Consider the following 24,235-nt stretch of genomic DNA (forward strand, 5'->3'; position numbering starts at 1 on the left):
TGTAAAATACTGACCAAATACTGGTAATGTGATGGCAGCCTTAATATGTATTTTCCCGAGACAGAAGACTTCTGTCTCCAATCTCACCAGGGGGTCGTGCTGGGAACCAAGAAGAAAGGGAACATTTTACACCTCCTAGCTCTTTGAAGAGAGATGTCAATTACAGCCCGACACCATCTATCTGTGGGAAGCTTTACACAAAGGATCTCAGAGAAAATATTATATTCATTGGGAGCACGGCCGTAGTCCAATCAAAAACAAGTAATTAGAATATCAACTTGAGGGGCTGGTCTAGAAATCTGACCTCCAGGGTGACTATAAATTTGGCTTGTATACATTCAACATTGTTCACATGTGAGGGCAGCCTGGGAAGCTGATGTGATGTCCATATTCACCCCACCTCAGGGAGCAGAAGCAGACTACAAGTTAGCTATTTCTGTAAGTTTTCTCCTGTTTATTTTATACTGTTTTGCATAGCTGTATGTCTTTTTATTACCATATTTTTATATCTTTTTGTTTACTGTAAGCACTGAACCTTTTTGTATTAAAGCATAAAACTTTAACAGCTGAACCCTGAATGTTCTAAAGAATCCATAGCCTAAGGTGCGTGAGCCTTATGAGTGGTAGACAGTATTAGTAATATTCCCGAGACTCATCACCAGTGTATTTGGCGAGTGGTGGCAGCGTGTATGAGCGGGTGTGTGGCCTGGGTCGGTGTGTGATTTATGCTCCCATTACAGCATAGGACAGAGGTTGAATGCTGGACAGAGTGGGGAGATAAACCCTTGCAGGTGCAACCCCAAGTCACGTGCGGGCACGCAAAGAATTAGTGACAGCATGGAGTGGAATCTGTGACAACGTGTATCTTCAGCCGGCCTGAGCGCTATGTTTATGGAGGTGTAGATCACTGTAGCCATCTCACGTATATGGTTGGTTTAAACAATTCATACGGCAAATAACCCCCCTAAAAAAAAAATATATATATATATATACCTGCAGCCCCATCTCGCTCCAGCAGCTCATCTATTAGATCTTCTAACTCAGTCTCCACCTAAAAAAAATTAAATAAAAAAAATAGTTGAATAAATACAAATATACCTAAAGATAGAAGAGGAGGTTCATGCAAATGCCCGAGTATTCTCACCTGCATCTCTTGGGTGCTTAGGACTTCTGGCTGCCCTGCAATTACCACAGCGTCTGTCTCTGCCTCCCCGTCCATAATATCTCCATCTGCCACTTCAGCCTGAGAAACATCTGCATCTTCCTCCTGAGCTTCAGCGCCTGTTTCCCCTAAACGACCGATAGATAAGTAAACCGTATAAGTTTTGGAATTACAGAAAAAAAAACGTGTTTCTCAATTGCTTGATTTGGGGGCACAGGAACCATGGGTGTCCTCAGTGGTCTACACCGCACCGACCGAGGCCAGTTTTAGCTCAGCGTCAGTAGGAGGTGGACACGGGTTTTTTCACTAGATCCATATCTACCTCGGTTTTCGTCATTTTCCAGTAATGTCTATTCTTTTTCAGATGGATCTTCTCCCTTACCTCTGGAGGAATACAATGTGAACAGTCACAACTGTACGCCCATGTAGAGACAGTACGGCGTGTACTGCCACCCCGTATCCTCATATTTATCCAGCAGGACCCCAGCCCCTAACACATGAAGAGTGTGTAGGTGATCTGAACATCGGTCCTGGTCCTGTCTCCTACCCCCTCGCCCACCAGAGCCTGTCTGTTTTAGGAGGCACTGACGCATCTTCTGGAAAGGTACATCTTTCTTCTCTCAATCAGGTTTTCCAGATGTGATGGAGGAGAAGACTCTGGTAAATAGGAAGATCATGAAGAAGAAAAAGATAGAAAAGTTAAAAGAAGATAAAGAAGTGAACACTAGGTGAATACGGTAAATGGTAGTATGTAGGAGGTTTTTCTCTCCCCCCAAATCCTCTTATTCTTTATCTCTCTGCATAGACCTATAATGTTCTATATGGGGCCTGTTTCCCTTTTATTTCCAGCCACATTGGGGGCACAAGGTTACCTTACAGGTAATTTCTGGGCCTCTGCGCTATCATCCCCTGCTCAGCGTTTCTAAATCTAGGCCCTGGCTTAAGCGCTGCCTAGTCCCAGCGGTTAGCTCCGCCTCCTCTCGGCGGGCTTTTTCTCCCACCCACCACAGGTACGCCCCCTCATTCACCTCGGCGGGCTTTCTTCTGCTGTGACTGGTCTGCCTCCTCTTCTGTGTCCGGCGGTCAACTCCGCCTCCTTTTCCTGGCAGCTTTGGGTGGGTTCCTTCCCCCGTCACGCTCCCTCTTAGCTGCGGCAGTTAGCTCCCCTCAGCAGCCTCAGTGTGTCGGCCTTTTCGGTAACACCCCCTTTTCTCTCTTCAGTGGCTCGTATTTTGCTCACACTTTTCCTCAGTAGGCCCTCCTCTTCCTCCATGTGGTCGCCATTTTCAGGCATCTGGTCCCAGAAGGTGGCACCTTTCTGCAGGGAACTCGACATCACTTTGCTTATTTCCCGGACCTCCTGGAAGTAGGCTTCAGGACCCACATCTTCCTGCGAGTAGTTCTGCTCTGCAGACTGACACTCCTCAGCATATTTCTTTCTGTCCCCTAACCTTCTGGCATTAAGTTAGTGGGTATGCTGTCTATCATGCCTAATTCTGAAGGAGTGTGCTCTCGCCCTCCTGCCTCTTTTTCTCTGCTCGTCAGGCACTTTGCTTGCTCTTCATCTAAATGCAAACTCTTCAGCACCCTCCCACTCCCCTGCTACCCAGGAGTACCCCTACTGCTCCCAGAGTGAGTGGTCCTCCTACCCCAGTGTGGGTTCCCCCTCTGTCACATTCTGTAGCGGACCTCACCAAGGTGTCGCAGACTGCAGACCCTGGTGTCCATTATTGACAAATTGTCTATCCTTCATTCCGCAGTCGCCAGCATATCGCAGGATTCTCCGGCAATGCCTTCCAACAGGGGCCGTAAGAGTTCTAGGAAAGAGCATCGTTCTAGGTCTTCCTCCCGCTCTCCTCCTGGCCTCTTCCAGCGGACATCTTTCCGATCCTCCTCTCCGGAGTCAGCCGTGGTGGGTTCGGATGTCATGTCCAAGGATTACTCGGACCCGGATTCTGATCAGGCCTCTAATATGAGACATGGTCCAGAGCCTTATTGTGGTTGTCAACAAGACCCTCAACATTACAGATGCCGCTACAGAACCTGCAGAACAGGCGGTTTCGTTTAGACTGTCGAGAACAGCTCCTAAGGTCTTTGTCCCTCATAGGGAACTTGCTGGCAACGGGAAAACCTGACCAGCTTCTTCCAAAGAGGGTCGGGCCCTCTTTCTTAAGCAACCGGATGAAGCCTTGAGCACAAGAGTCTATCAATTCCGGGATTTGATTTCCAAACGTAACAGGAACAAGTTCCTCCCTGTGACAGGGATTGGATCTTACTATGCCCAAGCATCGACCAGTATACGAAGGCTACACCAGGCCTGGATCCTATGAGGAGCATGGTGAAAACAAGTTTCTTCCTTCGGCAAGAATCGTATTCTTATTAGTATTTTGACAATTACTTTTTCACCGTTATCTTCCGTTATGTTGTGACTCATACCTAAGTAAGCAGGTCCCCACACGAGAATCCTCGCACTGTCCCAGCTGGTCCAGGAACGATAAGGTTGCCCATGACGTCATAGTGAAGGTTATTCCTTTTGTCAGTCAATGTGCTCCTTCCAATGGCCAACTTTCCATGGAGTTGTCTGGTCTCTTATCACGTGTGACGTGGCATACTACAGTTCTTCATGGACTTTTCCTCCCTGTTCGGAGTAGGGCGGTATCCATCTTTCTGTTCGAGTTTGACTATTCATTTACTATTGTGCTTTCCAATGCCATCTAGACAACTATTTCCATAGTCCCTTATGACCATCCTCATCACAGTACGATTGAGTTTAGCTTCCTGATTGATCTGAGTCTGTGGAGTTGTCCATGTCGGTCTACCTACTTCGACAGGCAAGGGGGTGTCTCTTAAGACTATTCTTTTTTTCCCCAAGCCGCTTGTCAATGAAACAGAGCCTGCATCGCTCTGAAGATATCCAGGGTACGACATGAGGTTCACTTCAGTACGGTCTCAGCATTTTGCTCTCCAGTATGTTCACAGTAGCCTACATTCAAGTTTTTCTTTGTTATTTCAGCTTAACTGTTCCCGTCCTTTTTACGGTCTGCTACTGAACCACAGCATCCAAACTCAGATTCCTCCAGTCAAGGCGTAAATGCGACCTATGCAGGGAATCCCCCTTTTTATTTGCCATTTTCTCTCCTCCTTGGGTGGGTTCCTGAGCCTAGTTGTCACTTAACCCCCTTGGGGCCGCTTCTCAGTTTTCCTTTCAGGGAAACCAGTTTCTCTTTTAGTTGGTTCGTTTTTTCAGTGGGGAGTGCACGCTTCCTTGACTCCTAGCGGCTACCCAGGTGTCTTTGGGGTTGCCTGCCCATGGTGGTGGTCATTCTGCATCCCTTCTCTTTCTAGCAATTTTTCTGGATTCCTTGATAGCTGGACAAAGTACGTCTCAGTGTTCCTTCTGTCGAGAATAGTTTCTTCGGACGCTCAGACTCCCTGTTTGTGTTTGGAGAATCATCTTTTATCTTCCTTACGTCTCTCGGCATCTGGACGAACGGCCTCCAGCAACATTCTTTCTTGGGTTCCTAATGGTAGCTCTCTAAGCTGTTGCTCTTGGTTATATTTTTGCTTTTCCTTCTGCCTTCCTGGCGTTTTTTTTCACCTGGGTAGTAATGTTTTCTCCATACTACAGAGGCCTGTCTCCATCCTGCGATTCTCGCCTCTGCTTGTGTTTTGACTAGTTCTTGTAGTCTTCCTACCCTTGGGTACTGCTTTGGGACGTCCCATGGTTTCCTGTGTCCCACAATGAAGCGATAGAGGAAATAGGGATTTTTGTGTACTCACCGTAAAATCCTTTTCTCCGAGCCATTCATTGGGGGACACAGACCATGGGTGTATGCTGCTGCCACCAGGAGGCTGACACCAAGTAACACAAAGAAAGTTAGCTCCTCCCCTGCAGTATACACCCTCCTGCTGGCCCCCAGCTAACCAGTTCGGTGCAAAAGCAGTAGGAGATCAATAGCAACATATAAACGTATAGCATGTCACATTATATAAGAGAGTATAAAAATATCAAAAGATAAAAACAAAGCATAAGCTAAGGGCGGGAGCTGTGTCCCCCAATGAATGGCTCGGAGAAAAGGATTTTACGGTGAGTACACAAAAATCCCTATTTCTCCTTCGCCTCATTGGGGGACACAGACCATGGGACGTCCCAAAGCAGTCCCTGGGTGGGGACATCATCAGATCAGGCCGTGTAACCGCTACTTACAAGTGCGCCACCGCGGCCTGCAAGGTCCGCCTGCCCCGACTCACATCTGTGGAAGTATGTGAATAAAAGTGCTTCAAGAATGTATGCGGACTGGAGGAGTTCACAAGCTTGCGGTCGTGCTTGCCGAAGTCTGGAACCTAGAGCCCTCAGACAGGGAGATAGGCTGACATCTAGCTCGGAAGGACTCCTGGATGGAGAAAACAATCCACCAGGCTAACCTGGCCGAAGAAACGGCTAGACCCTTCCTGCGACTGTCAGGAAGCCTACTTACCATCGAGAAAGCCAAGTAAAGCGTCCAACCCTTGGCAGGACGCCATTCTCGATACGTACCCACTCGAAGCACTCACTCCTTCCAGATTATAGAGGATCCCTTCCGAGGTGTGTGGATCGGAGCCGAAAGAGATGAGAGAACGATTCCCCTGCAACAGTGGGAATACAATACCACCTTGGCAATGAGGGAAGGGGATGTCCTGAGGGCAACCCTGCCTTGAGGTAATAAGGAAAAAAGACAAAGAACAGAACGTCGAGTTCCGAAGACTCATCAGGAGTAGAAGAACGCAAAGAAAGAAGGGAAGAGACCTTCCCTGATAGTGAAGGCTGTCCGGGTCCAAAAAAGGAGTCCACTGTAAAAAGCCGAGGATCATTAGGGTCCCACGGATCTAACGGTACGCGGTAGGGAAGAACTACAGGTTAAGGCTCTCTGCAAGAAAGTCCATCTTCCCAGATTTGTCGCAATAAGACGGAAAACTAGAAGAACAGCAAGCGAGAAAAACCCTGACATGGTCAGTGCGGTTCTCCCGGGATCCCTGGAGCCCTTCCTGCTTCCGAAAAGATCTCAGAAGAAGTAGAAGAGGAGTTATAGAAATTGGTCCCATGGAAGAGTGGAGCATGCACTGCGATGGTCTTGAAAGTCAAGGCCAAACCATGAACCGGAGCACATAGGCGTTCAGCTTGGACGCCATCTGACCTACATCTGGAGAAGTCTAGTGAAGGCAGATCCGATGGAAGACTTCCGAATGAAGTTCCCACTCACTAGAGGAGGAACCCTGACGGCTGAACATGTGTGCTGCCCAGAGCACTACTCCAGGGATATGTACTGGTGAGATCCCTGAATGAAAGATCTCGGCTCGTCAGAGAGAGGTGCCTGGGCCATGGCGCTTGACTGTGGGTAAACCGAAGACCCGCCTAAAGTCAGTGGGCCTGCTGCAGGATTAGACGTACTGTTCAGAACTCCAGGGAAAAGATCGGAAGAAGACTGGCCTTGGAATTCCCCAATGACCATTGGACCAGGAGAAGGCTCTGGGAGAGGAAGGAGCTCAGAGAATACTCTTTGAAAGCCTGATAGATCTGCAGAAAAAAAAAAAAAAAAAAGGGCGCAGCGAAGGAAACTGCTTCCATTGTCGTCCTTTTCCTCAGAACCCTCCTAGCGAATTGAATGAACCGAGGGAATGAGATATGAAGTGCGCAAGCTCTCTGTTGAAGAACCACGAGCTTGACTCGAGAGAGAAAAAACCATCCTGCGGGGCAGGATCATCCTGAAAAAAGGATCTGCTGAACTGGGAAAGAGGAAAAGAAACTTGTCTAAGTTTAGCTGCTAGCCCAGAGAAAGGGTATTGCAAGAGATATAGACGACTCAGCGTAGTCCTAGAACAGCAGCTACAAAGTCGACCAAAAAGAGCAGGACGACCAAGCTTCTATGATGCAAGAAGTACACGACAACCGACATGACCCTTGCGACCACACTGGTGTGGTAGCCAGGCCGGAGGACAAGGTCGTGACTAGAAAATGCTGTTCGCAAATGGAAAGGAAGAAATTTACTTTCACTGGGGATAGAACCCATGTTTCCCCCATCAGCTGACCTTGAAGAGATTGTTGTAGCGGGGAGAAATAGGCATGTGAGGGTAAGACTCCCGAAAGACTAAGGATGCCAGAAAAGTCCACCTCTTTCTGATGAAGTAATGGCTGAGCGGAGAAACTCCATCGGAAAAAGGGGAGGACCTTGACAAAGGTTGTTAGAAGTTTGAAGTCCAGGAATGGTGACACTTTACATTCCCTCCATTTTTGGAACCAAGATCCCTAGATCTAGACTATCCTGGACAATGCTTCCACTGCTGGTTGGGTCTGTAGAGGAGATACGATCCCTGCTAGTCTCCCGCTCAGAAAATTAGATTGGCCAGCTATACTGTTGAAACAAAGTAGCTAAGGTCTCTGACCAGGAGACCATGGTCAAGCCACCCATGTGGTGGCTAAGGAAGGGAAAAGCGCTGAACCCGAAACCACAAGACGGAACGAGCTAGGTTTGCTATCCGACCGTCTGTGGTAATTTAAAAAAAAAAATGATACATCGGGCAGGAATACCAGTAGGTATACCACAAGAAATACAACCCGGATAGTCGGCCAAGAGACAGAATACGGGACTGCGACCAGCAGGTCTCTAGCCATCGACGTGCAGAGTAGAAAAAAAGGAACCCTCAATCCACCGTCCTCTTAACAGGGGCGTGGAGAGGAATCGTCCGCTTTCTTGCATCATGCGCTAAATAGCGATGATACAAAGGGAGGGGTGCTTGGACGCCAAAAATGTGTGCCTCCGTACCTCCTCAGAGTAGAAGTCCCCGAGTGGACAGGGCAGATGTCTGGCAATAGCCTAAATGCAGAAGAGGATACACGGAGGCGACAATCCATATGCTCGTCTGTTGAAAGTGTGGGCGGAAATCGGAGCCCCTTAAAGGACCCGTTACCATAAAAATCCGACCCGGTATGGCATCCAGCTTAGAGGCTTCTGTCCAGTGCATCGTCCGTCCCACTGTTGATGATATAAAGAGAGAGAGAGAGAGAGAGAGTCCCTCTTTCTCAGAGGCTCTGGCAAATCAAGGCAATATCCGATCCATATTTCGCATTGTTCTCAACCAAACATGGGGGAGAGATCAGGAAAAGAAAACTTCCGTTTTGTAGAACCTGTACGTTATTCAAGGATACTTGCGGCCCCTGCTAGCCGGCGACTCCTAATGTAGAAGAGGGAGCATGTTGAGTGCTCCAGAGTTCAGTTAGGGAAACCAGTTTAGGATTGCTGATGTGCTCTTAGGGCCAGTCAATACTGGTCATGCGCCTTTAAGACCAGGGAATACTGGTCCTGTGCCTTTAAGAGGAGGACATACTGTTCATGTGCGTCATGTGCCATCAAGAACCAAGGCCTGCTGGTCATGTGCCTTTAAGAAACAGGACGTACTTGACATGCACCTTTAAGTCCAAGACATACTGGTCATGAGCCCTTAAAACCAGGGCCTACTGGTCATTTGCGTATAAGACCAGGGCATACTGGACATGTGCCTTTAAGACCAGGGCATACTGGTCATGTGTTTATAAGACCAGAGCATACTGGACATGTGCCTTTAAGTCCAGGGTATAATGGTCACGTGTCTTTAAGACCAGGGCATACTGGTCGAGTACCTTTAAAAGCAGGAGAGTAGAAGTCCCCGTGTACTGATCACCTTTAAAAACCACGGCATGCTGGACAAACGCCTTAAGACCAGGGCATACTGGTCATGTGCCTTTAAGACCAGAGCATACTGGTCATGAGCGTACTGGTCATGGGAGATTAAGACCAGGGCATACTGGTCCCTAGCGTTTAAGACCGAAGAGTACTGGTCACGTGCCTTTAAGACCAGGGCATACTGGTCATGAGTCATTAAGACCAGGAAATACTGGTAACGTGTTTTGAAGGCCAGGGCATACTAGTCACGTACCTTTAAGACCAGGGCATGCTGGTCACGTGCCCTTAAGGCCAGGGCATACTTGTCATGTGTGGTCGTGTGCCTTTAAGACCGGGAATGCTGGTCATGCTCCTTTAAGACCAGGAATGCTGGACAAGACCGGGGCATCTTTTAAAAGGATAATGCCAGAGATGGAATCCCAGGAGGGGAACTAGGTACTCTGGGAGGAGCCGGGATAGGCGCAGCGAAGGCTCCTGAGCTCAATTGATTAAGCACTATGAGAAAGGTGACCGGCTCTGCTGGTAATGTGCCCCTTTTACACTAGGGAACTCTTAAGACCAGGGAATCTGGTGAAGGGTTTATGAGAAAAACCATGGAAAAAGACTGGGGATGCACCTATAAGCCCAGCGACTACTGGGCATGAGACAAGCCCAGCGGCTACTGGGCATGAGACTTAAAGACCAGGGGACCTGAGCCCCAGAGAATGCGGGTCCCAAGTATTTAAAAACCGTGATGTTAGTGCCTTTATGCTGACGGACGTGCGGATTTGTGGGGGAGGGGAGCGATTCACCTTACCGGGATTCTGAGTCCCCCGTCTGGAATAGCGCTGACCTCAGCGCTGAAAACCGCCGGCAGCAGCCCCTTCCAGAAGAACTAGGGGCCGGAAACTCCGCAGCCCCTTCCTGAGGTCAGGGAGAAGATGGCCGCCGAGATCTCGTCCTGCCCGAGAAGCGCCAGAATAGGGGGGCGGAGCCGCTAGAGTAAAGCCGGCGGGGGGCGGGGCTTCCCGGAATGCGGCCTAAACAGGGCCGAAGCCGGGGACTAAATTTATAGAGTTGGCCGGCGCGCACCCGCGGACTGAAGGGAAAGGGACCGCGAAGCTCTGTGGGGACCCTGCCGCTATGGAGCCCACCTATGACCGCCAAAAAAGTCAATTATTAACGTGCACTTACCCCGTACAGGTAGGAGCTGTGCCCGGGAAGATAGGACGGTGTAGGGTTGGGGAGCCTCCATCCACCATACCTGCAGAAGAGGGGTGGAGAGGAACCGTCTGCCTCCTTCCATCATCCGCTTTTTCAGTGGTGATGCAGTGGGGGCTGCTCGGACGCCACGTTGGAAGGTGCCTCTGTACAGCCGAGGGTAAAACCTGGTGGACAGGGCTGAATGTCCGGCAATAGGCCTGGCTGCAGAGGAGGATACTGAAGGTGAAACTCCAGTGCTCGTCTGATAAGGGAGGGGGGAGATCGGTGCCCATGAAGAGGCCCGTCGCCCCTAAAATCAGCTCAGGCAGTGGCTTCCCACGTCGCAGGAGAGGATACGGAGAGGTGAAACTCCCGTGCTCGCCTGTTGTTGGTTCGGGGGAGATCGGACCATGAAAGAATCCGTCGCCCCCTTCGTCCATTGTAAAAGGTAAAAAGGTAAAAAGGAAAAAAGGTAAAATCTTTGGGTCTGAATAGCAGACCCGTCCGTGTGCCTCCTACGGACACTAAGCAAGAACTGGTTAGCTGGGGGCCAGCAGGAGGGTGTATACTGCAGGGGAGGAGCTAACTTTCTTTGTGTTACTTAGTGTCAGCCTCCTGGTGGCAGCAGCATACACCCATGGTCTGTGTCCCCCAATGAGGCGAAGGAGAAAATAAGATTTGGGGTTCTTAGCTTAAAATCTTTTTCAGAGCCTTCATTGGGGGACACAGCACCCATGCTTTTTTTGTAAGGATTCCATTCCAGGTTGCTTCTCCTACTGCTTCAGCACTAACTGACCAGCTTGGCCCCAGTCGGTGGGGTGTACACTACTGAGGAGGACCTAACTTTTTTTTATTTTTTTTTATTTCCATAGTGTCAGCCTCCTAGTGGCAGCAGCATACACCCCATGGTTTCCTGTGTCCCCCAATGAAGGCTCTGAGATTTTCCGGTAAGAGCTCAAAATCTTATTGCAAAATAAACACTTTAGCACATGTTACCTGTATCTGGTTGGTTACTGTTTGGGTCCCTGGGGGCTCCATGGGTGTCCTGCTCAGACTTATTTTTTCCAGACGTGCCCTTGCCTCCAAACAGACCGCTTGGCTGGTTCACTATGCGTGACAACGTCTCCAGAGGCTTTAGTGCCGCATTCACAGTGTTTGCCATATTTGGACTACAGAAATTAAAATAAGAGTCTGCTATAAGAGAAAACACACAAGATGACAAGCCCTAAAATCACAGCTCTAGAATCTACAGTTGATACCTGGACAAGTCTAGACTATGAGGCACCCTTGCCAAATCACTAACAAGACCTTTCTTCAGGAAGAGGCGGATGATGTTGTTCATGCCGTTGTGCTGCGTTTTCGTAGTGGCGCTGCTGTAGAAGCTGGACGTGGATGGGCAGGACTCCATTATGGTGCTAATAATGCACATCACAGCCTGTAATCTGCAAGAAAGGAAACGTGCATGATATTTTCTGAGAGCGTTTGACCCCTGGCAAGAAGTAGACCGACCTCCCAGTGGATGTTGCTGGATAACCAATTTAAAAACCCTCCTTTCCTTACCTAGCATGCTTCTCTGTACTCTCAGCCATTGCTAATGCACGGCCAAGTGCCGCTTTCACTTCATTCACCAGTGCTACCTGCGCATCAGTACCGCTGCCAGCAGCAGCCAGGCTGGCGAGGAACAGGCGTGCCAAGGCTGGGGTGTCTTTGTCCTCAGCACTCTGAGTGTGGGGCAGGAGATGATCCAAGACAAAAGCCAAGACACTGCAATCCTGTCAAGATTAATAAAATTAGTAAATGCCCTCGGAAACTAAAAATGAACTGTAAAGTTAAGTTTTGACTTGCACATACCTCTTTAATGAGCTCAGATTGTCCTGCCGTGTAGTTGTAGTTCGCTATGAGTGTGGCAATACCCACATAAGACCTGACGAGCTCCGCTAACAGTCGAAGTATAGTAGACGTGGGCAGCAGAGGTTTGCTGCCTTTTGCCTTCTGTTTCCCTTCTTCTGAATTGCGGTCCCCCTCTTTGTCCTTTTTGCCACCTTCACGATTTTCCTCTGGAGTCAGCGCTGCTGTAAAACGAGTGCCCATTAGAGAATTTGAATAGTGGGGTGCACTGTATTCCAACTTCAGTACATTGGCAGACATCGTAACTATAAGCCCGAAGCACCTAAAGACACAACCATTCACAAGCACCCCGAGGTGGGAATGGATCACTTACTTTCTCCCTGAGGGGTCCCAGACTGTGGAGTCTCTGTGGATGAACTGTCAGCAGTGAAGACACGTGCCTAAGAACAGACCATCAAAAATCAGAACCAGCACAAAAAAGGGGAGAAAAAAATAAAACGTTGCACAAGAATAAGGAATGCTTACATTGATGGCAAAGCTACCCTGGGGATCAAAGTCACTGCCTTGTCTGGTGAGATCTCGGTACTGCTGGAAAACTTCATCACCCATGTCTTGCAAGATCTGACTGACTTCTTGGTTCATACCCACAGGTTTTTGCTCCGTCTTCTCAGTCACTGCAAGACAAGAGAATGGTTCTAACTATGAGATTTGCTGACTACTGATTACTTACACAAAGGATAGTGTAATAGAGCCAAAATGCTTCAAAGCATTTCTTTATTTTTTTTTTTTTTATTTTTTTTTTTAGAGTGTAGGCTTTGAAGGATATTCACACTGTTGACAGGGGAACAAAAGATTTTTTCCACAAGTCATTGGTAAAAAAACAAAACAAAAAAACCTGCACTAAGTTTTAATCTGCAATCTTAATTTCATCTTTCATACATTTTCAGAGCAGACTTACAAAGTGTGAGTGTCCCTTTCAGTAATACGTTGGATTTGAACTCTAGTTTCTTCACTAGGTCTCGTGTATCAGCACACCTTCATTCCCAGACCAATTTCTCTTTCTACAACTCATGAAGTAGTGCAGTCCGTTGGGAGTCTGCTGTGAGTTCTTGCCTCCTTTACACACATATTCACAACTTTTACTCTGTGCACTGCCTTGTGTGTGCTTTCCCCTCATCTCCCCCTCCCTCAAAACTTGGATACCTTCACCTCTCTGGTCTGCTATCTACATCCTCAAACAGAGAGAAAGGAGGTGGTGAGTAGATGTGGTCAGCTCCGACAGTGTGCTGTTGGATCTATGTCAGAAAAAGCAGGACAGCCAGCTATGTGAAGGAGGCACACAGACTCTGCAGCAGAAAACACTTGATTTAGTAAAGGTTTTTTTTTTTTTTTTTTTTTTTTAAATACTGCACCTTCTTCTGGAGCATGATAGGCTGCCAGAGCATTCAACATGTCGTAGATAACCTCCTTTATTGTATCAGGGATGACCGGAAGAGTAGATGGTTTCACCGGCGTGGTCTTAACTAACTGTACGGCATTAGGACCCTTGATCCGCAGATTCTCAAACTCATCATCGGATGCTGGAGGAAAGAAAAAAAAAAAAACAGGATTTTTGGTTGCTTACCGTAAAATCTGTTTCTTGAAGCCTCCATTGGGGGACACAGGAACCATGGGTGTATGCTGCTGCCACTAGGAGGCTGACACTATGCAAATAAAAAAATTAGCTCCTCCTCTGCAGTGTACACCCCACCGACTGGCATTAAACTCTTCAGTTAGTGAGAAAGCAGTAGGAGAAAGAACAAGGTTGAAAAACCATAACCACAAACTTGAGAACTGTAAACGTGAGAACAGTCAGAGAACATATAACAAAAACATTGGGAGGGTGCTGTGTCCCCCAATGGAGGCTTCAAGAAACAGATTTTACGGTAAGCAACCAAAAATCCTGTTTTCTTTATCGCCTCTCATTGGAGGACACAGGAACCATGGGACGTCCCAAAGCAGTCCCAAGGGCGGGAAAACAGACTTCCATCAGGTCAGAGGACTCACCACTGCCGCCTGCAGGATCCTTCTGCCTAGGCTGGCGTCCGCCGATGCGTAGGTATGGACCTTGTAAAATTTGGCGAACGTGTGGATGGAAGACCAAGTTGCCGCTTTGCAAAGCTGTAGGGCGGAAGCCCTGTGGTGCACCGCCCAGGAGGCGCCGACTGCCCGGGTAGAGTGAGCCTTAATCCCAGGAGGGGGCACTCTGTTCTTGACCCGGTAAGCCTCCAAAATTGCCGTTCTGATCCAGCGAGCAATAGTCGCTTTAGAAGCCGGCTGGCCTCTGCGCGTGCCATCAGGAATGACGAAAAATGAATCCGTCTTCCGGAAAGAGGATGTTCTATCCAGATAAATCCTCACTGCCCTGACTAGGTCCAGCTTGTTCAACGATCGCTCCAGAGGATGAGTCGGAGCTGGACAAAAGGAAGGTAGAACGATGTCCTCGTTGAGGTGGAAGGTGGAAACCACCTTAGGAAGAAAAGAAGGTGGAGGTCGGAAGACCACCTTGTCCTGGTGAATGACCAAAAACGGAGGGCGGCAAGACAGTGCCGCCAGCTCGGAAACGCGGCGAATGGACGTGATGGCCACAAGAAAGGCCACCTTCCAAGATAAAACTGATAGAGGAATCTCCCTAAGAGGTTCAAAGGGAGAAACCTTCAAAACGTCCAGTACCAGGTTTAGGTCCCATGCCTCCACAGGGGCCCTGTACGGCGGGACGGCGTGGGCTACCCCCTGAAAGAAGGTCTTAATCTGTGGCCGAGAGGCCAAGGTCTTCTGAAAGAGGATGGAAAGCGCAGAGACCTGACCCTTCAGGGAACTAAGAGCCAGGCCCGAATCCAGTCCTGCCTGAAGGAAGGCCAAAAGAGAAGGCAGGGAAAAAACCATAGGCGGCACGCGGTTGGACTCGCACCAACGGAAGTAGGCCTTCCAGGTGCGGTAGTAGATCCTGGAAGACGAAGGCTTTCGAGCCTGAATCATGGTGTGAATGACCCGGTCCGAAAGGCCGGACGCTCTTAGAACCGCGGTCTCAACAGCCACGCCGTTAAACTGAGCGACCGAGAATTCGGGTGGCAGATCGGACCCTGGGACAGCAGATCGGGCCTGTCTGGAAGGCACCAGGGAGCGTCCGCGAGAAGGTTGACGAGCTCCGCGAACCAAGCTCTCCTGGGCCAATCCGGGGCGATCAGGATGACCGGCACCCCTTCCGCTTTGATCTTCTTCAACAGTTTGGGAAGTAATGGAAGGGGTGGGAACAGATAGGGCATCTCGAACTGTGACCAAGGAATGGCCAGAGCATCGACGCCCACTGCGAGAGGATCGCGTGACCTGGAGACGAATTGTGGAACCTTCCTGTTGATCCGAGACGCCGTGAGATCCACATCCGGAGTTCCCCATCGAAGACAAATCTGATGGAAGACCTCCGGATGCAGGGACCATTCCCCTGCCGCGAGACCCTCGCGGCTGAGGAAGTCGGCGGCCCAGTTTTCTACGCCGGGGATATGCACCGCGGATATCACCGGAACCGTTGCCTCTGCCCAAAGGAGGATCTTGGACACCTCGGCAAGGGCCAAGGAGCTCCGAGTCCCCCCCTGATGGTTGACATATGCCACAGCCGTGGCATTGTCCGTCTGGATCCGGACTGGAAGGCCCCTGAGAATCCTTTCCCAATGGCGGAGGGACAGAAAGATGGCCCGAATTTCGAGGACGTTGATCGGCAGCGCGGACTCCTGCAGCGACCAACGGCCCTGAACCGTCAGGTGGCGAAAAACCGCACCCCAGCCGATCAGGCTGGCATCCGTTGTCACCACCTGCCAGTGAACCGGAAGGAAGGACCTGCCCTGGGAGATGAGAGGAGACGTCAGCCACCAGTTGAGAGACCGCTTGACCCGAAAGGAGAGTCTGATCGGCCGATCCTTGGAGAAGACCGACCTGTCCCACTGAGACAGAATGGCTTGCTGAAGGGGTCGAGAATGGAATTGGGCGAAGGGAATCGCTTCCAAGGTAGCTACCATCCTCCCCAGAACCTTCATGGCCGATCGGAGGGAGGGAGGCCGAGGACCCTGGAGCAAGAGAATGTCCCGACAAAGGGTGGATCTCTTGTCCTTGGGAAGGAAGACTCTGGACTGACGAGTGTCGAAGAGCATGCCCAGAAAGATGATGCGCTGAGAAGGAATAAGGCAGGACTTCTTCCGGTTGACCAGCCATCCGAAACGGGATAAGGTGTCGAGAACAATGGACAAGCTTTCGTGGGCCTGAGCAAAGGACGGAGCCTTGATGAGGATGTCGTCGAGGTATGGAAACAGAACCAAGCCTCTGACTCTCAAAATGGCCATCAGCGCCGCCATGATTTTCGTGAACACCCTTGGCGCGGTTGCGAGACCGAACGGCAGGGCGACGAACTGAAAATGATCTTGTTGCACTGCGAAGCGCAGGAAACGGTGATGTCCGGGAAATATTGGAACATGTAGGTAGGCGTCCTGGATATCTATAGAGCATAGAAATTCCTGAGCCTCCATGGAAGCAATTACTGAACGAAGGGATTCCATCCTGAAGTGTCTCAGGCGAACCCTCCTGTTCAACAATTTGAGGTCCAGAATGGGACGAACCTTGCCGTCTTTTTTCGGTACCACAAAGAGGTTCGAGTAGAAACCCGTGTACCGTTCCTTTTCTGGGACGGGAACGATTACCCCGGATTTGAGCAGAGAAGCGATGGCTGCGAAGAAGCCCGGAACCAAAGCGGGATCTTTTGGAGGACGAGATTGGAAGAAACGATCTCTGGGTCGGGAGGCGAACTCTATTTTGTATCTCGAAGACACAACTTCCCTGACCCATGCATCCTCTACTGCGGAAATCCAGACGTCCCTGAAACGGAGAAGACGGCCCCCCAACCTGGGAGTTGGGCTGGAGTCTTGCCGAGAGTCATGCGGAAGTGGATCTTCCAGTCCTGGGCCTGGACGATCTACCCTGGGAATAGCGAGGACGCCAGGACGGAGTGGGCCTGAAGGACACCGCCTTCTTCTCTTGACGTGCCTGTGGCCTCTGTTGCTGCTGGGAAAAGGAGTTTGACGCAGCGAAGCGACGAAAAGGCCGGAACGAGCGAAACTGCCGTCTAGGAGGAGGGCGACGAGGTTTAGCCTGGGGGAGAAGGGAACTTGTGCCCCCAGTGGCGTCCTTAATGATCTGGTCCAGCTGGGAACCAAAGAGACGAGAGCCCTGGAAGGGCAGACTAGTGAGGGACTTTTTGGAGGACAAGTCCGCCTGCCAGGCCTTGAGCCAAACGGTCCGGCGGATGGCAACGGCATTGCTGGAAGCCTGAGCCGCACAAGACGCGACATCCAGGGAGGCGGAAACCAGGTATTCACCAGCGTGGGAAATCTGGTTGGCAAGTTCCGCTAATTGCGCGGGAGGAGCCCCGTCCAGGATACCTCGCCGCAGATCCTTGGCCCATTTTGAGATGGATTTTGAGGCCCAAGTGGAAGCAAAGGCCGGGCATAGCGCTGCTGAAGCCGCTTCGAAGGCAGATTTTGCGAAGGATTCTATAACTCTGTCGTTAGAATCCTTCAGAGACGCTCCGCCGGACAGTGGGAGCACCGTGTTGGTGGACAGCCTGGACACAGGTGGATCCACCGAGGGAGAGACCGTCCAATTGGCGGTAAGATCTGGTGAAAAAGGATATAACACCCCCAGGCGTTTTCCCCTCTGAAAACGTCTGGTCGGATTCTCTCTCTCTCTCTGGTCAGGATTTCCTCGAATTCAGGATGAGGGGCAAAAAATCTTGAAGGTGGTTTGGCCCGTCTAAACGAAACCGCCTGATCTGCGGGTTCCGTAGAGGGATCCTTAATGCCACAGGTTTGGTTTATAGCCCGAATGAGGTTCTGGACCGACTCACTCATGGTGGCGATTTGGCTAGGATCCAACTCCGACATCTCCTCTGAGGGCGCATCAGATAAAGCCTCGCCTGACTCAGGGGAGGAGGAACGGTGCGACACCAACCGCGGGGGAGGGCCGTGCGGCGAGATGGAACGCGAAGAGGACTCAGACCGACGTTCCTGTCTGGACCTTTTGTGGCTAATCAAGGAGGGCTCGGGCGGCGGTTCCTGCGACCCGCTGGCCACTGCAGGGGTCTGCAGGGGTAACCGATCCAGCGCGGACACCAGGGTTTGAGACACCCGTGTTAAATCGGCCACCGATTGTGACAGAGAAGCGGCCCAGCCTGGGATGGGGGGGGATCACTCTCGGGCGGAACAGCCGGGGGATCCTGGGCGGTGGGAACAATCGGGTTGCTGCAGGACTGACACAGCGGGGAGGACTGACCTGAGGGAAGTTTGCTGTTACAGGACGAACATGCAAAGTACGTGACTAAGGCAGAAGATGAAGAGGTAGGGGGACGAGAGCGGCCCCCTTTAGAGGTAGACATTTTTAGGGACCCTGAAGATGCCAGTGGGTTAGGGGACAGTGGGCAGAGGGGGGTGTCAGTCTGCAGTGCAGCTACTCACGGACCCGGTCCTGGAAGATGTCCCACTTGTCCTCGGCGGAGAACTTCCCTGAGGTGCTGATTCTGCGATGCTGAGCCACAGAAGATGCGAGTGCTGCTGCTGTGAGAAGCGGTGCACACCGGCCGAGGGACCCACGAGGAAGGGGGTGGAGCCAGACGCAGAGGCGCCGGTGGGCAGGGCGCAGTATGTCGGGCGGGAAAGAAGCCCGCCCGCAGAACCGGAAGTGAGGAGCCGAGAAACCGGAAGTAGGCCCCGGCCTAAGCCGGGACCTAAATTAGAGACCGGCGCCGCCGGAGAAGGGAACCGCGGCGCCGGAGCAGTGCGCCGCAGAGTCTGAGAAGAGCGGCAGTCTGCCAAGGCTGTCCGAACGGAACTGGCGGGGTCGCGGCGCCAGAGGTAGGCCCCGGCAGAAGCCGGGACCTAAATTAGAGGCCGGCGCCGCCGGAAAATCGCGGCGCCAGAGAATCGCGACGCCGGAGCGTCGCCAGAGAATCGCGGTGCCGGAGCGCCGCCTGAGAATAGCGGCGCCGGAGCGCCGCTGGAGAGTGGCGGCGTCGGAGCGCCGCAGAAAGTAAGTGGCACGGCATCCTGCCAAGGACGCCGTGCAGACACAGGACGCCGTGCAGACACAGAACACATTGTGGCCGCCGAGAAGTGAGACCGCAGGGGGGAGCGGCGCGGCAGCCTGCTAGGCTGAGACTCTATAAGGGAGACATTGTGGCTGTGCGGCCGCCAATGAAGGAGAGCTTAGGAGGAAAATGAGTTACAGCCCTTGTGGCTGTCCCTGGGATCCCTCTAAAATAAACGCCATGAGGGAGGACCGGGGGACATCTGGAGAAAAGATCCCGGGGGAAATACTCACCTAAACATCCCACGCCGTTACTAACCTGAGGGGAATGAGACGTCCACGGAGCTGTGATGGACGTCCTCGTCTCCTCCGACCGACAGGCTCTGGTAGGCGAGTGGGTGGGGGACGGAGCCAGGACCGGACTTCTGAGCACGCTTCTGTGCTAGGATCTTGGTCCTGGAGAGGGATCTATGAGGATACGGGGTGGCAGTACACGCCGTACTCATAGTCCGTATTGTGGGACTACAGGTGTGACTGCTCACCCTGTATCCCTCTGGAAGAAAACCTGAAAAGAAACGACGCACATTGAGGTAGATAAGGGTCTAATGAAAGACCCGTGTCCACCTCCTACTGACACTAAGCTAAACTGAAGAGTTTAATGCCAGTCGGTGGGGTGTACACTGCAGAGGAGGAGCTAATTTTTTTATTTGCATAGTGTCAGCCTCCTAGTGGCAGCAGCATACACCCATGGTTCCTGTGTCCCCCAATGAGAGGCGATAAAGAAAGTTCAATGTTGAGTTCAATTTGGGCATTTGAAGAATTCCTGTGCACATATCAAATTTGTGTCTCAACTCAAACTCACCAGTTCCAGACCCTCTGGGTGCAGGCAGAGCTATGCGAATGCAACCATTTGCTACTTCAGTGAAAATGTCAGGGTTTCGGCAGGCAGCTGGACCCAGGACTCGCAGAATATAGTTAATCTCACGAGACCCTAAGCTTCCCGATACTACTCCAGAAGTTGTGCTGCCAGCCCCGCTGGTTGCTGCTGAACGTACAACCTGCAAAGTATCATCAAGAATTTGTGTGTAATGTTAACAGATAAAAACACAAAGATTAACCAGGTCTTTTAAACCATTAATGATGGAGGGTTTAAAGAAGCTGTTGGGGAGCAAATGTTCCTCTTCTGTACTCTGGGTGGAGATCAGTCTCCCTTTAACCAAGAAAATTAGCGTAAAGAAAAAGTGCAAAAATATGACATTTTGCACATTTTCAAAATGTGGACATGCTTGGTAAAATAGCCCATGGCCTTCCACGACAACTTTAATATAATGCACGTGAGAATACTAGCATATATTGCAGCTCTATAAGAACATCTCTGTAACAAGTCCTCTGAGAAATTGCATTTTGCAACAAATATGAGGGTAGTAACACAAGCATACTAAAGTGTAGAAACACTATATACCTTTTCCATTGTGTGCTGCAAAGTGCATGGATCCTCTATGATATGCCTGAAGAGCAGGGTAACCAATGGTGTAAAGCCATTGAATCCAGAGCTCTGGGTCAAGCTCAGAATCATGCGTGTGCTTTTTAGTTCGGCAAACATCATTGCATATTTGTGGTCGCGCGTAAGACGCAAACACAGGCGGAGGGTAGCATGTAAAGTGTCTGGATCCACGGGGACGCCAAGCATGCTGACACATGATCGGATCAGCACAGTCACCATCTCTTCCGTCAGCCCCTGGATCACTATGTCCCCAACTTTCGGCTCTTCGGGAGGAGATTCTTTTTCTGTGGTGATCTCAGGAATTGGTGTGGCTTCTACATTTCAGGAAAGAAAAAAAAATTAGTAATAAAGAAAAAACACTTCTGAATATAGTATGAAAAATAGATTGCCACATACCAGCCACCTTCTCCTCCTTTTGCTTGGTTTCAATTTCTTTCCCTTCCTCTAGGGTTTTCTCCAATTCTTGTCCATTGCCGTTCTTGACGCTTTTAAGTAATCGAGGAACACGTAGCAAAGTCAGCATCACAGGGCGGCGATTGCCGGTCTCTTCATTTACCTAGAAAGTACAAGTAATGGGGTCTTGTTCACCATATATAGGGGCTGCATGAATGCAGCATCCAAATTCAGGGCTTCTATTACCAAATCCTAAAGTAACATGTTAAAAGGACGTGTGAATTACCTGGACCATGGTGGTAAATTGTACGGTGTATCTCCTGCGACCGGCTGTGAATCGAACACAAGTCTCCCCAGCTTTCCACGCGGCATCAATGGTGCTGTTGTTGCTAGCACTGTAGCTACACCATCGTCCAGATCTGTCATCAAACCAACGCCAGTTGTTACCATTTGCCTGCAGATACTGGAGAGGAAAATATAAAAACAAAAAGGTAACAAACCTTCACCCACAACATCCCTGAAGAACACCTAACATCTTTTAAGGGTTATTCTCTCGCCAAAAAAGATAAATAAAAATAATCAAGTTTCCTTTGTAAGAGTAGAGATAACTTTCTTAGAGATTGGGGCTCTGGAACCCCAAGTACAGGGTGTGCAGCCCGTCGTCCAGTGTGTGTGTGCGCGTGTGCGTGCGTGCAGCCCGTCGTCCAGTGTGCGTGCAGCCCGTCGTCCAGTGTGCGTGCTTGGCTGCTGCACCTGTCATGGACTATGGGGCTGTGGAGCGCTACGCTCGGTGAGTTCCAGCAGCCCCATAATGAATGCAGCTCGGCTCCACTGACGATGAGCCTGCAGAGCCCAGTTCTCAAGGTTTCAGAGATCCGATCTCAGGATCGCTGGGGGGTCCCAGTGGTTGGTCCTCCAGCAATCTTTGGATAGGACAATTATTTTTTGGGGGGGAATAACCCTTTAAATGCTTATTACAGGTTGTGTATTAACTATGAAGTCAATACAGACAAAACGTTTAGAAATTGGAGACACTTTAAAGTGATAAAATGTAAATGCAAGTCCTATCCCCTGTGACAGGAGCACTAGGTGCAAGTTAAACTTGCAGATTGTGGGACTGAGGATCCAGGTAAAAATGCTAGGATATGCCTTCCTTATACCCCATCCCCCCACCACCTAGACTATTATAACACCCTCCCGAGTGGTTTCTGCCCAAATCCTCTTTCTGCCCCTTCAAACCATTCTCAACTCCATCTATTCCATCATTGGCCTCTGCATGTCACCTTCTGGCTACCTATTGCCCAGATAATTTCCAACTCTCCACTTTTGTCGCTGAGATTTCTCCTGTGCGTCTGCCCCATCGCTCGCGATTACTTCGCTTAGTTTGAATTGTACCCTTCTTTCCCTCCTCCATACTTCACCGGCCTCCGCACCAGTGATGCCTTGTCAGCAGGCCGCCTGATCACGTGAGCCACCAGTAATACTCGTGGCTGGGTCACAATGCTTCTGTGGACCTGCCAGCTTCATACAAGAAGCATGCTTTTTCATCTCATGATTGCTTTCCAAGCTGTTTTTACTGAGAGTTGTCTTTTTCTCCTGTTCTGACTTCTGAAGTGGCCGGTCTCGGGAAGCACGTCGCCTGCACTTGCTGCCCATCATCTTTCATAGACTACAATCTTAGATATCAGCTTTTTCTTTTTTGAGGCATTTCCGCTCTTTAATGTGCTTGATGCTTTTTCCTGATACTAGCAGGCAACATAATGGGCCTCCTTTCTGATCATTTTTCTTCTAGACATGCCCTACACACCTGGGAAGACCTCCCTAGACCGGCCATAACCTCAGACAATTTAACAAACAGTAACCAGACTTCCTCTGAGCTCAGAGCCTTAAGCCCAAGATGCCGGGGACCGCCTGCAGGAATTGAGAGCCTTAGAAGTGGCTGGGTCCATGACTCAGCTAGCCCAGATTCTCCCAGTAAATAGTAAACTCTCTGCAGTACTTGCCATCCCATCGCTGCCCACATGGGTCACATTCTAAACTCTCCTTAGAACAAATACCATCCGTCCCCATGAGGTCCACCACTCGAAGGAAACATATACCGATAAGTATTTTCCATGACCTTCACACATAAATGTATCTTGACAGGTACATGGTCTCATCCTGAATGACTGAATTTCTATCCTTTTCAGAGCAAGGGATTACTACAGTAAGTGGCCCAGTCCCCCATATACAGATCCTCGGGTTATCAGTTTCTCTTAAGCCACCACTCACCTTGGCGTTATACAATGTGGTGTCCTTAAGTGACCTGATTATTTTATTTTTGCTTTAACATTAGGAAGGCTAGTAGTGTGTGGCCTAGAAAGCTACACAGGAGGACCCTCCTACACCTCTCCGCTCAGTTGCTGTACACCTCAATTTAAGTGCGAAGTTTCTCAACTTGCGGCCAGGGCAATCGCTAACCCAGTGGTTTGCTCCATTTGGCTTGTATCTTTTGCAGCCAGCCCAGCATCCAAGTCGTCCCTTACCAGATGTCCACCCACCCCACCCTTTGCAGAAGACACTCTTCAGTAAGAACATGGACATTGAGATGGTGACAAGTCATTCTGCAAACGCTAAAGCCTTCCTGGCATTCCCATTCCAAATCTGCCGAGTCCTCCACCTCTTCCGCACGTTATTTCACACTACTTGAGCCTTAAGCCTGAGTGGATGGATATCATCTTTCTTCTAGAGACTTGGCTTCTTTATGCGGACAATGCCTTGGCCAGGGATGTTGGTATCTGCAACTTACAAGATAGCAATCGCCTCCCTGCCTCTATGGAAGTTCTTTTCCTTGACTGAGGGTGCAACCTTGCAAGAATGCTTTTTTTTTTTAAATCGAAATTATTCAACTCCATGAAGCAATAGTTGTGGCATCTGACGCAAAACTTTCATTTTTTGCCAAAATTAAAAGGAAAAAAAACAAAAGGCTCCGTTCATTCCATCCCTGGGACAGAAAGGGCCCAACAGAGTTGTTCCGGTCTGAAGAGTCTGGACGCCTACGATCAGTGGTCACATCGTTGGAGGCATCCTCAATGCGTTTTGCCATATCCCCTTTACCAGATTACACCAATGATTTCTTCCCTTTTCTACACTGTCGCCCTCCCCTTTGGGCTCCCAGGGTCATCACGTCACTTCACGCCAACGGGGTAGATCATCCCCCTACCTGAATGATCTGCTGATTAAAAAAAAAGAAAGGATTTTTAGTGCTCACCGTAAAATCCCTTTCTCTTAGCCTTCATGGGGGGACATAGGAAACCATGGGTGTGTACGCTGCTGCCACCAGGAGGTCGACACTAAGAATTACAC

The 24,235-nt window shown here is 50.1% G+C and overlaps 1 protein-coding gene across 7 annotated transcripts in view; it reads right to left on the reverse strand.

Annotated features, from left to right (window-relative positions):
* HUWE1 (HECT, UBA and WWE domain containing E3 ubiquitin protein ligase 1) overlaps positions 1-24,235 on the reverse strand; it is a 114,017-nt gene that overhangs the window by 39,513 nt on the left and 50,269 nt on the right. For all 7 annotated transcript variants that reach the window (XM_069748374.1, XM_069748368.1, XM_069748371.1 and 4 more), the window contains 13 exons: positions 21,177-21,353; positions 20,894-21,053; positions 20,456-20,811; positions 19,856-20,051; positions 13,302-13,469; positions 12,415-12,563; positions 12,263-12,329; positions 11,893-12,113; positions 11,602-11,813; positions 11,301-11,483; positions 11,038-11,210; positions 1,145-1,290; positions 994-1,051 (listed from right to left, as the gene is read on the reverse strand). In XM_069748374.1, coding sequence (XP_069604475.1) covers positions 994-1,051; positions 1,145-1,290; positions 11,038-11,210; positions 11,301-11,483; positions 11,602-11,813; positions 11,893-12,113; positions 12,263-12,329; positions 12,415-12,563; positions 13,302-13,469; positions 19,856-20,051; positions 20,456-20,811; positions 20,894-21,053; positions 21,177-21,353 — 2,266 coding nt within the window. The remainder of the gene's footprint in view (positions 1-993; positions 1,052-1,144; positions 1,291-11,037; positions 11,211-11,300; positions 11,484-11,601; positions 11,814-11,892; positions 12,114-12,262; positions 12,330-12,414; positions 12,564-13,301; positions 13,470-19,855; positions 20,052-20,455; positions 20,812-20,893; positions 21,054-21,176; positions 21,354-24,235) is intronic.

This window comes from Ranitomeya imitator, chromosome 2 (genome assembly GCF_032444005.1).
Source record: "Ranitomeya imitator isolate aRanImi1 chromosome 2, aRanImi1.pri, whole genome shotgun sequence".
NCBI lineage: Eukaryota > Metazoa > Chordata > Amphibia > Anura > Dendrobatidae > Ranitomeya > Ranitomeya imitator.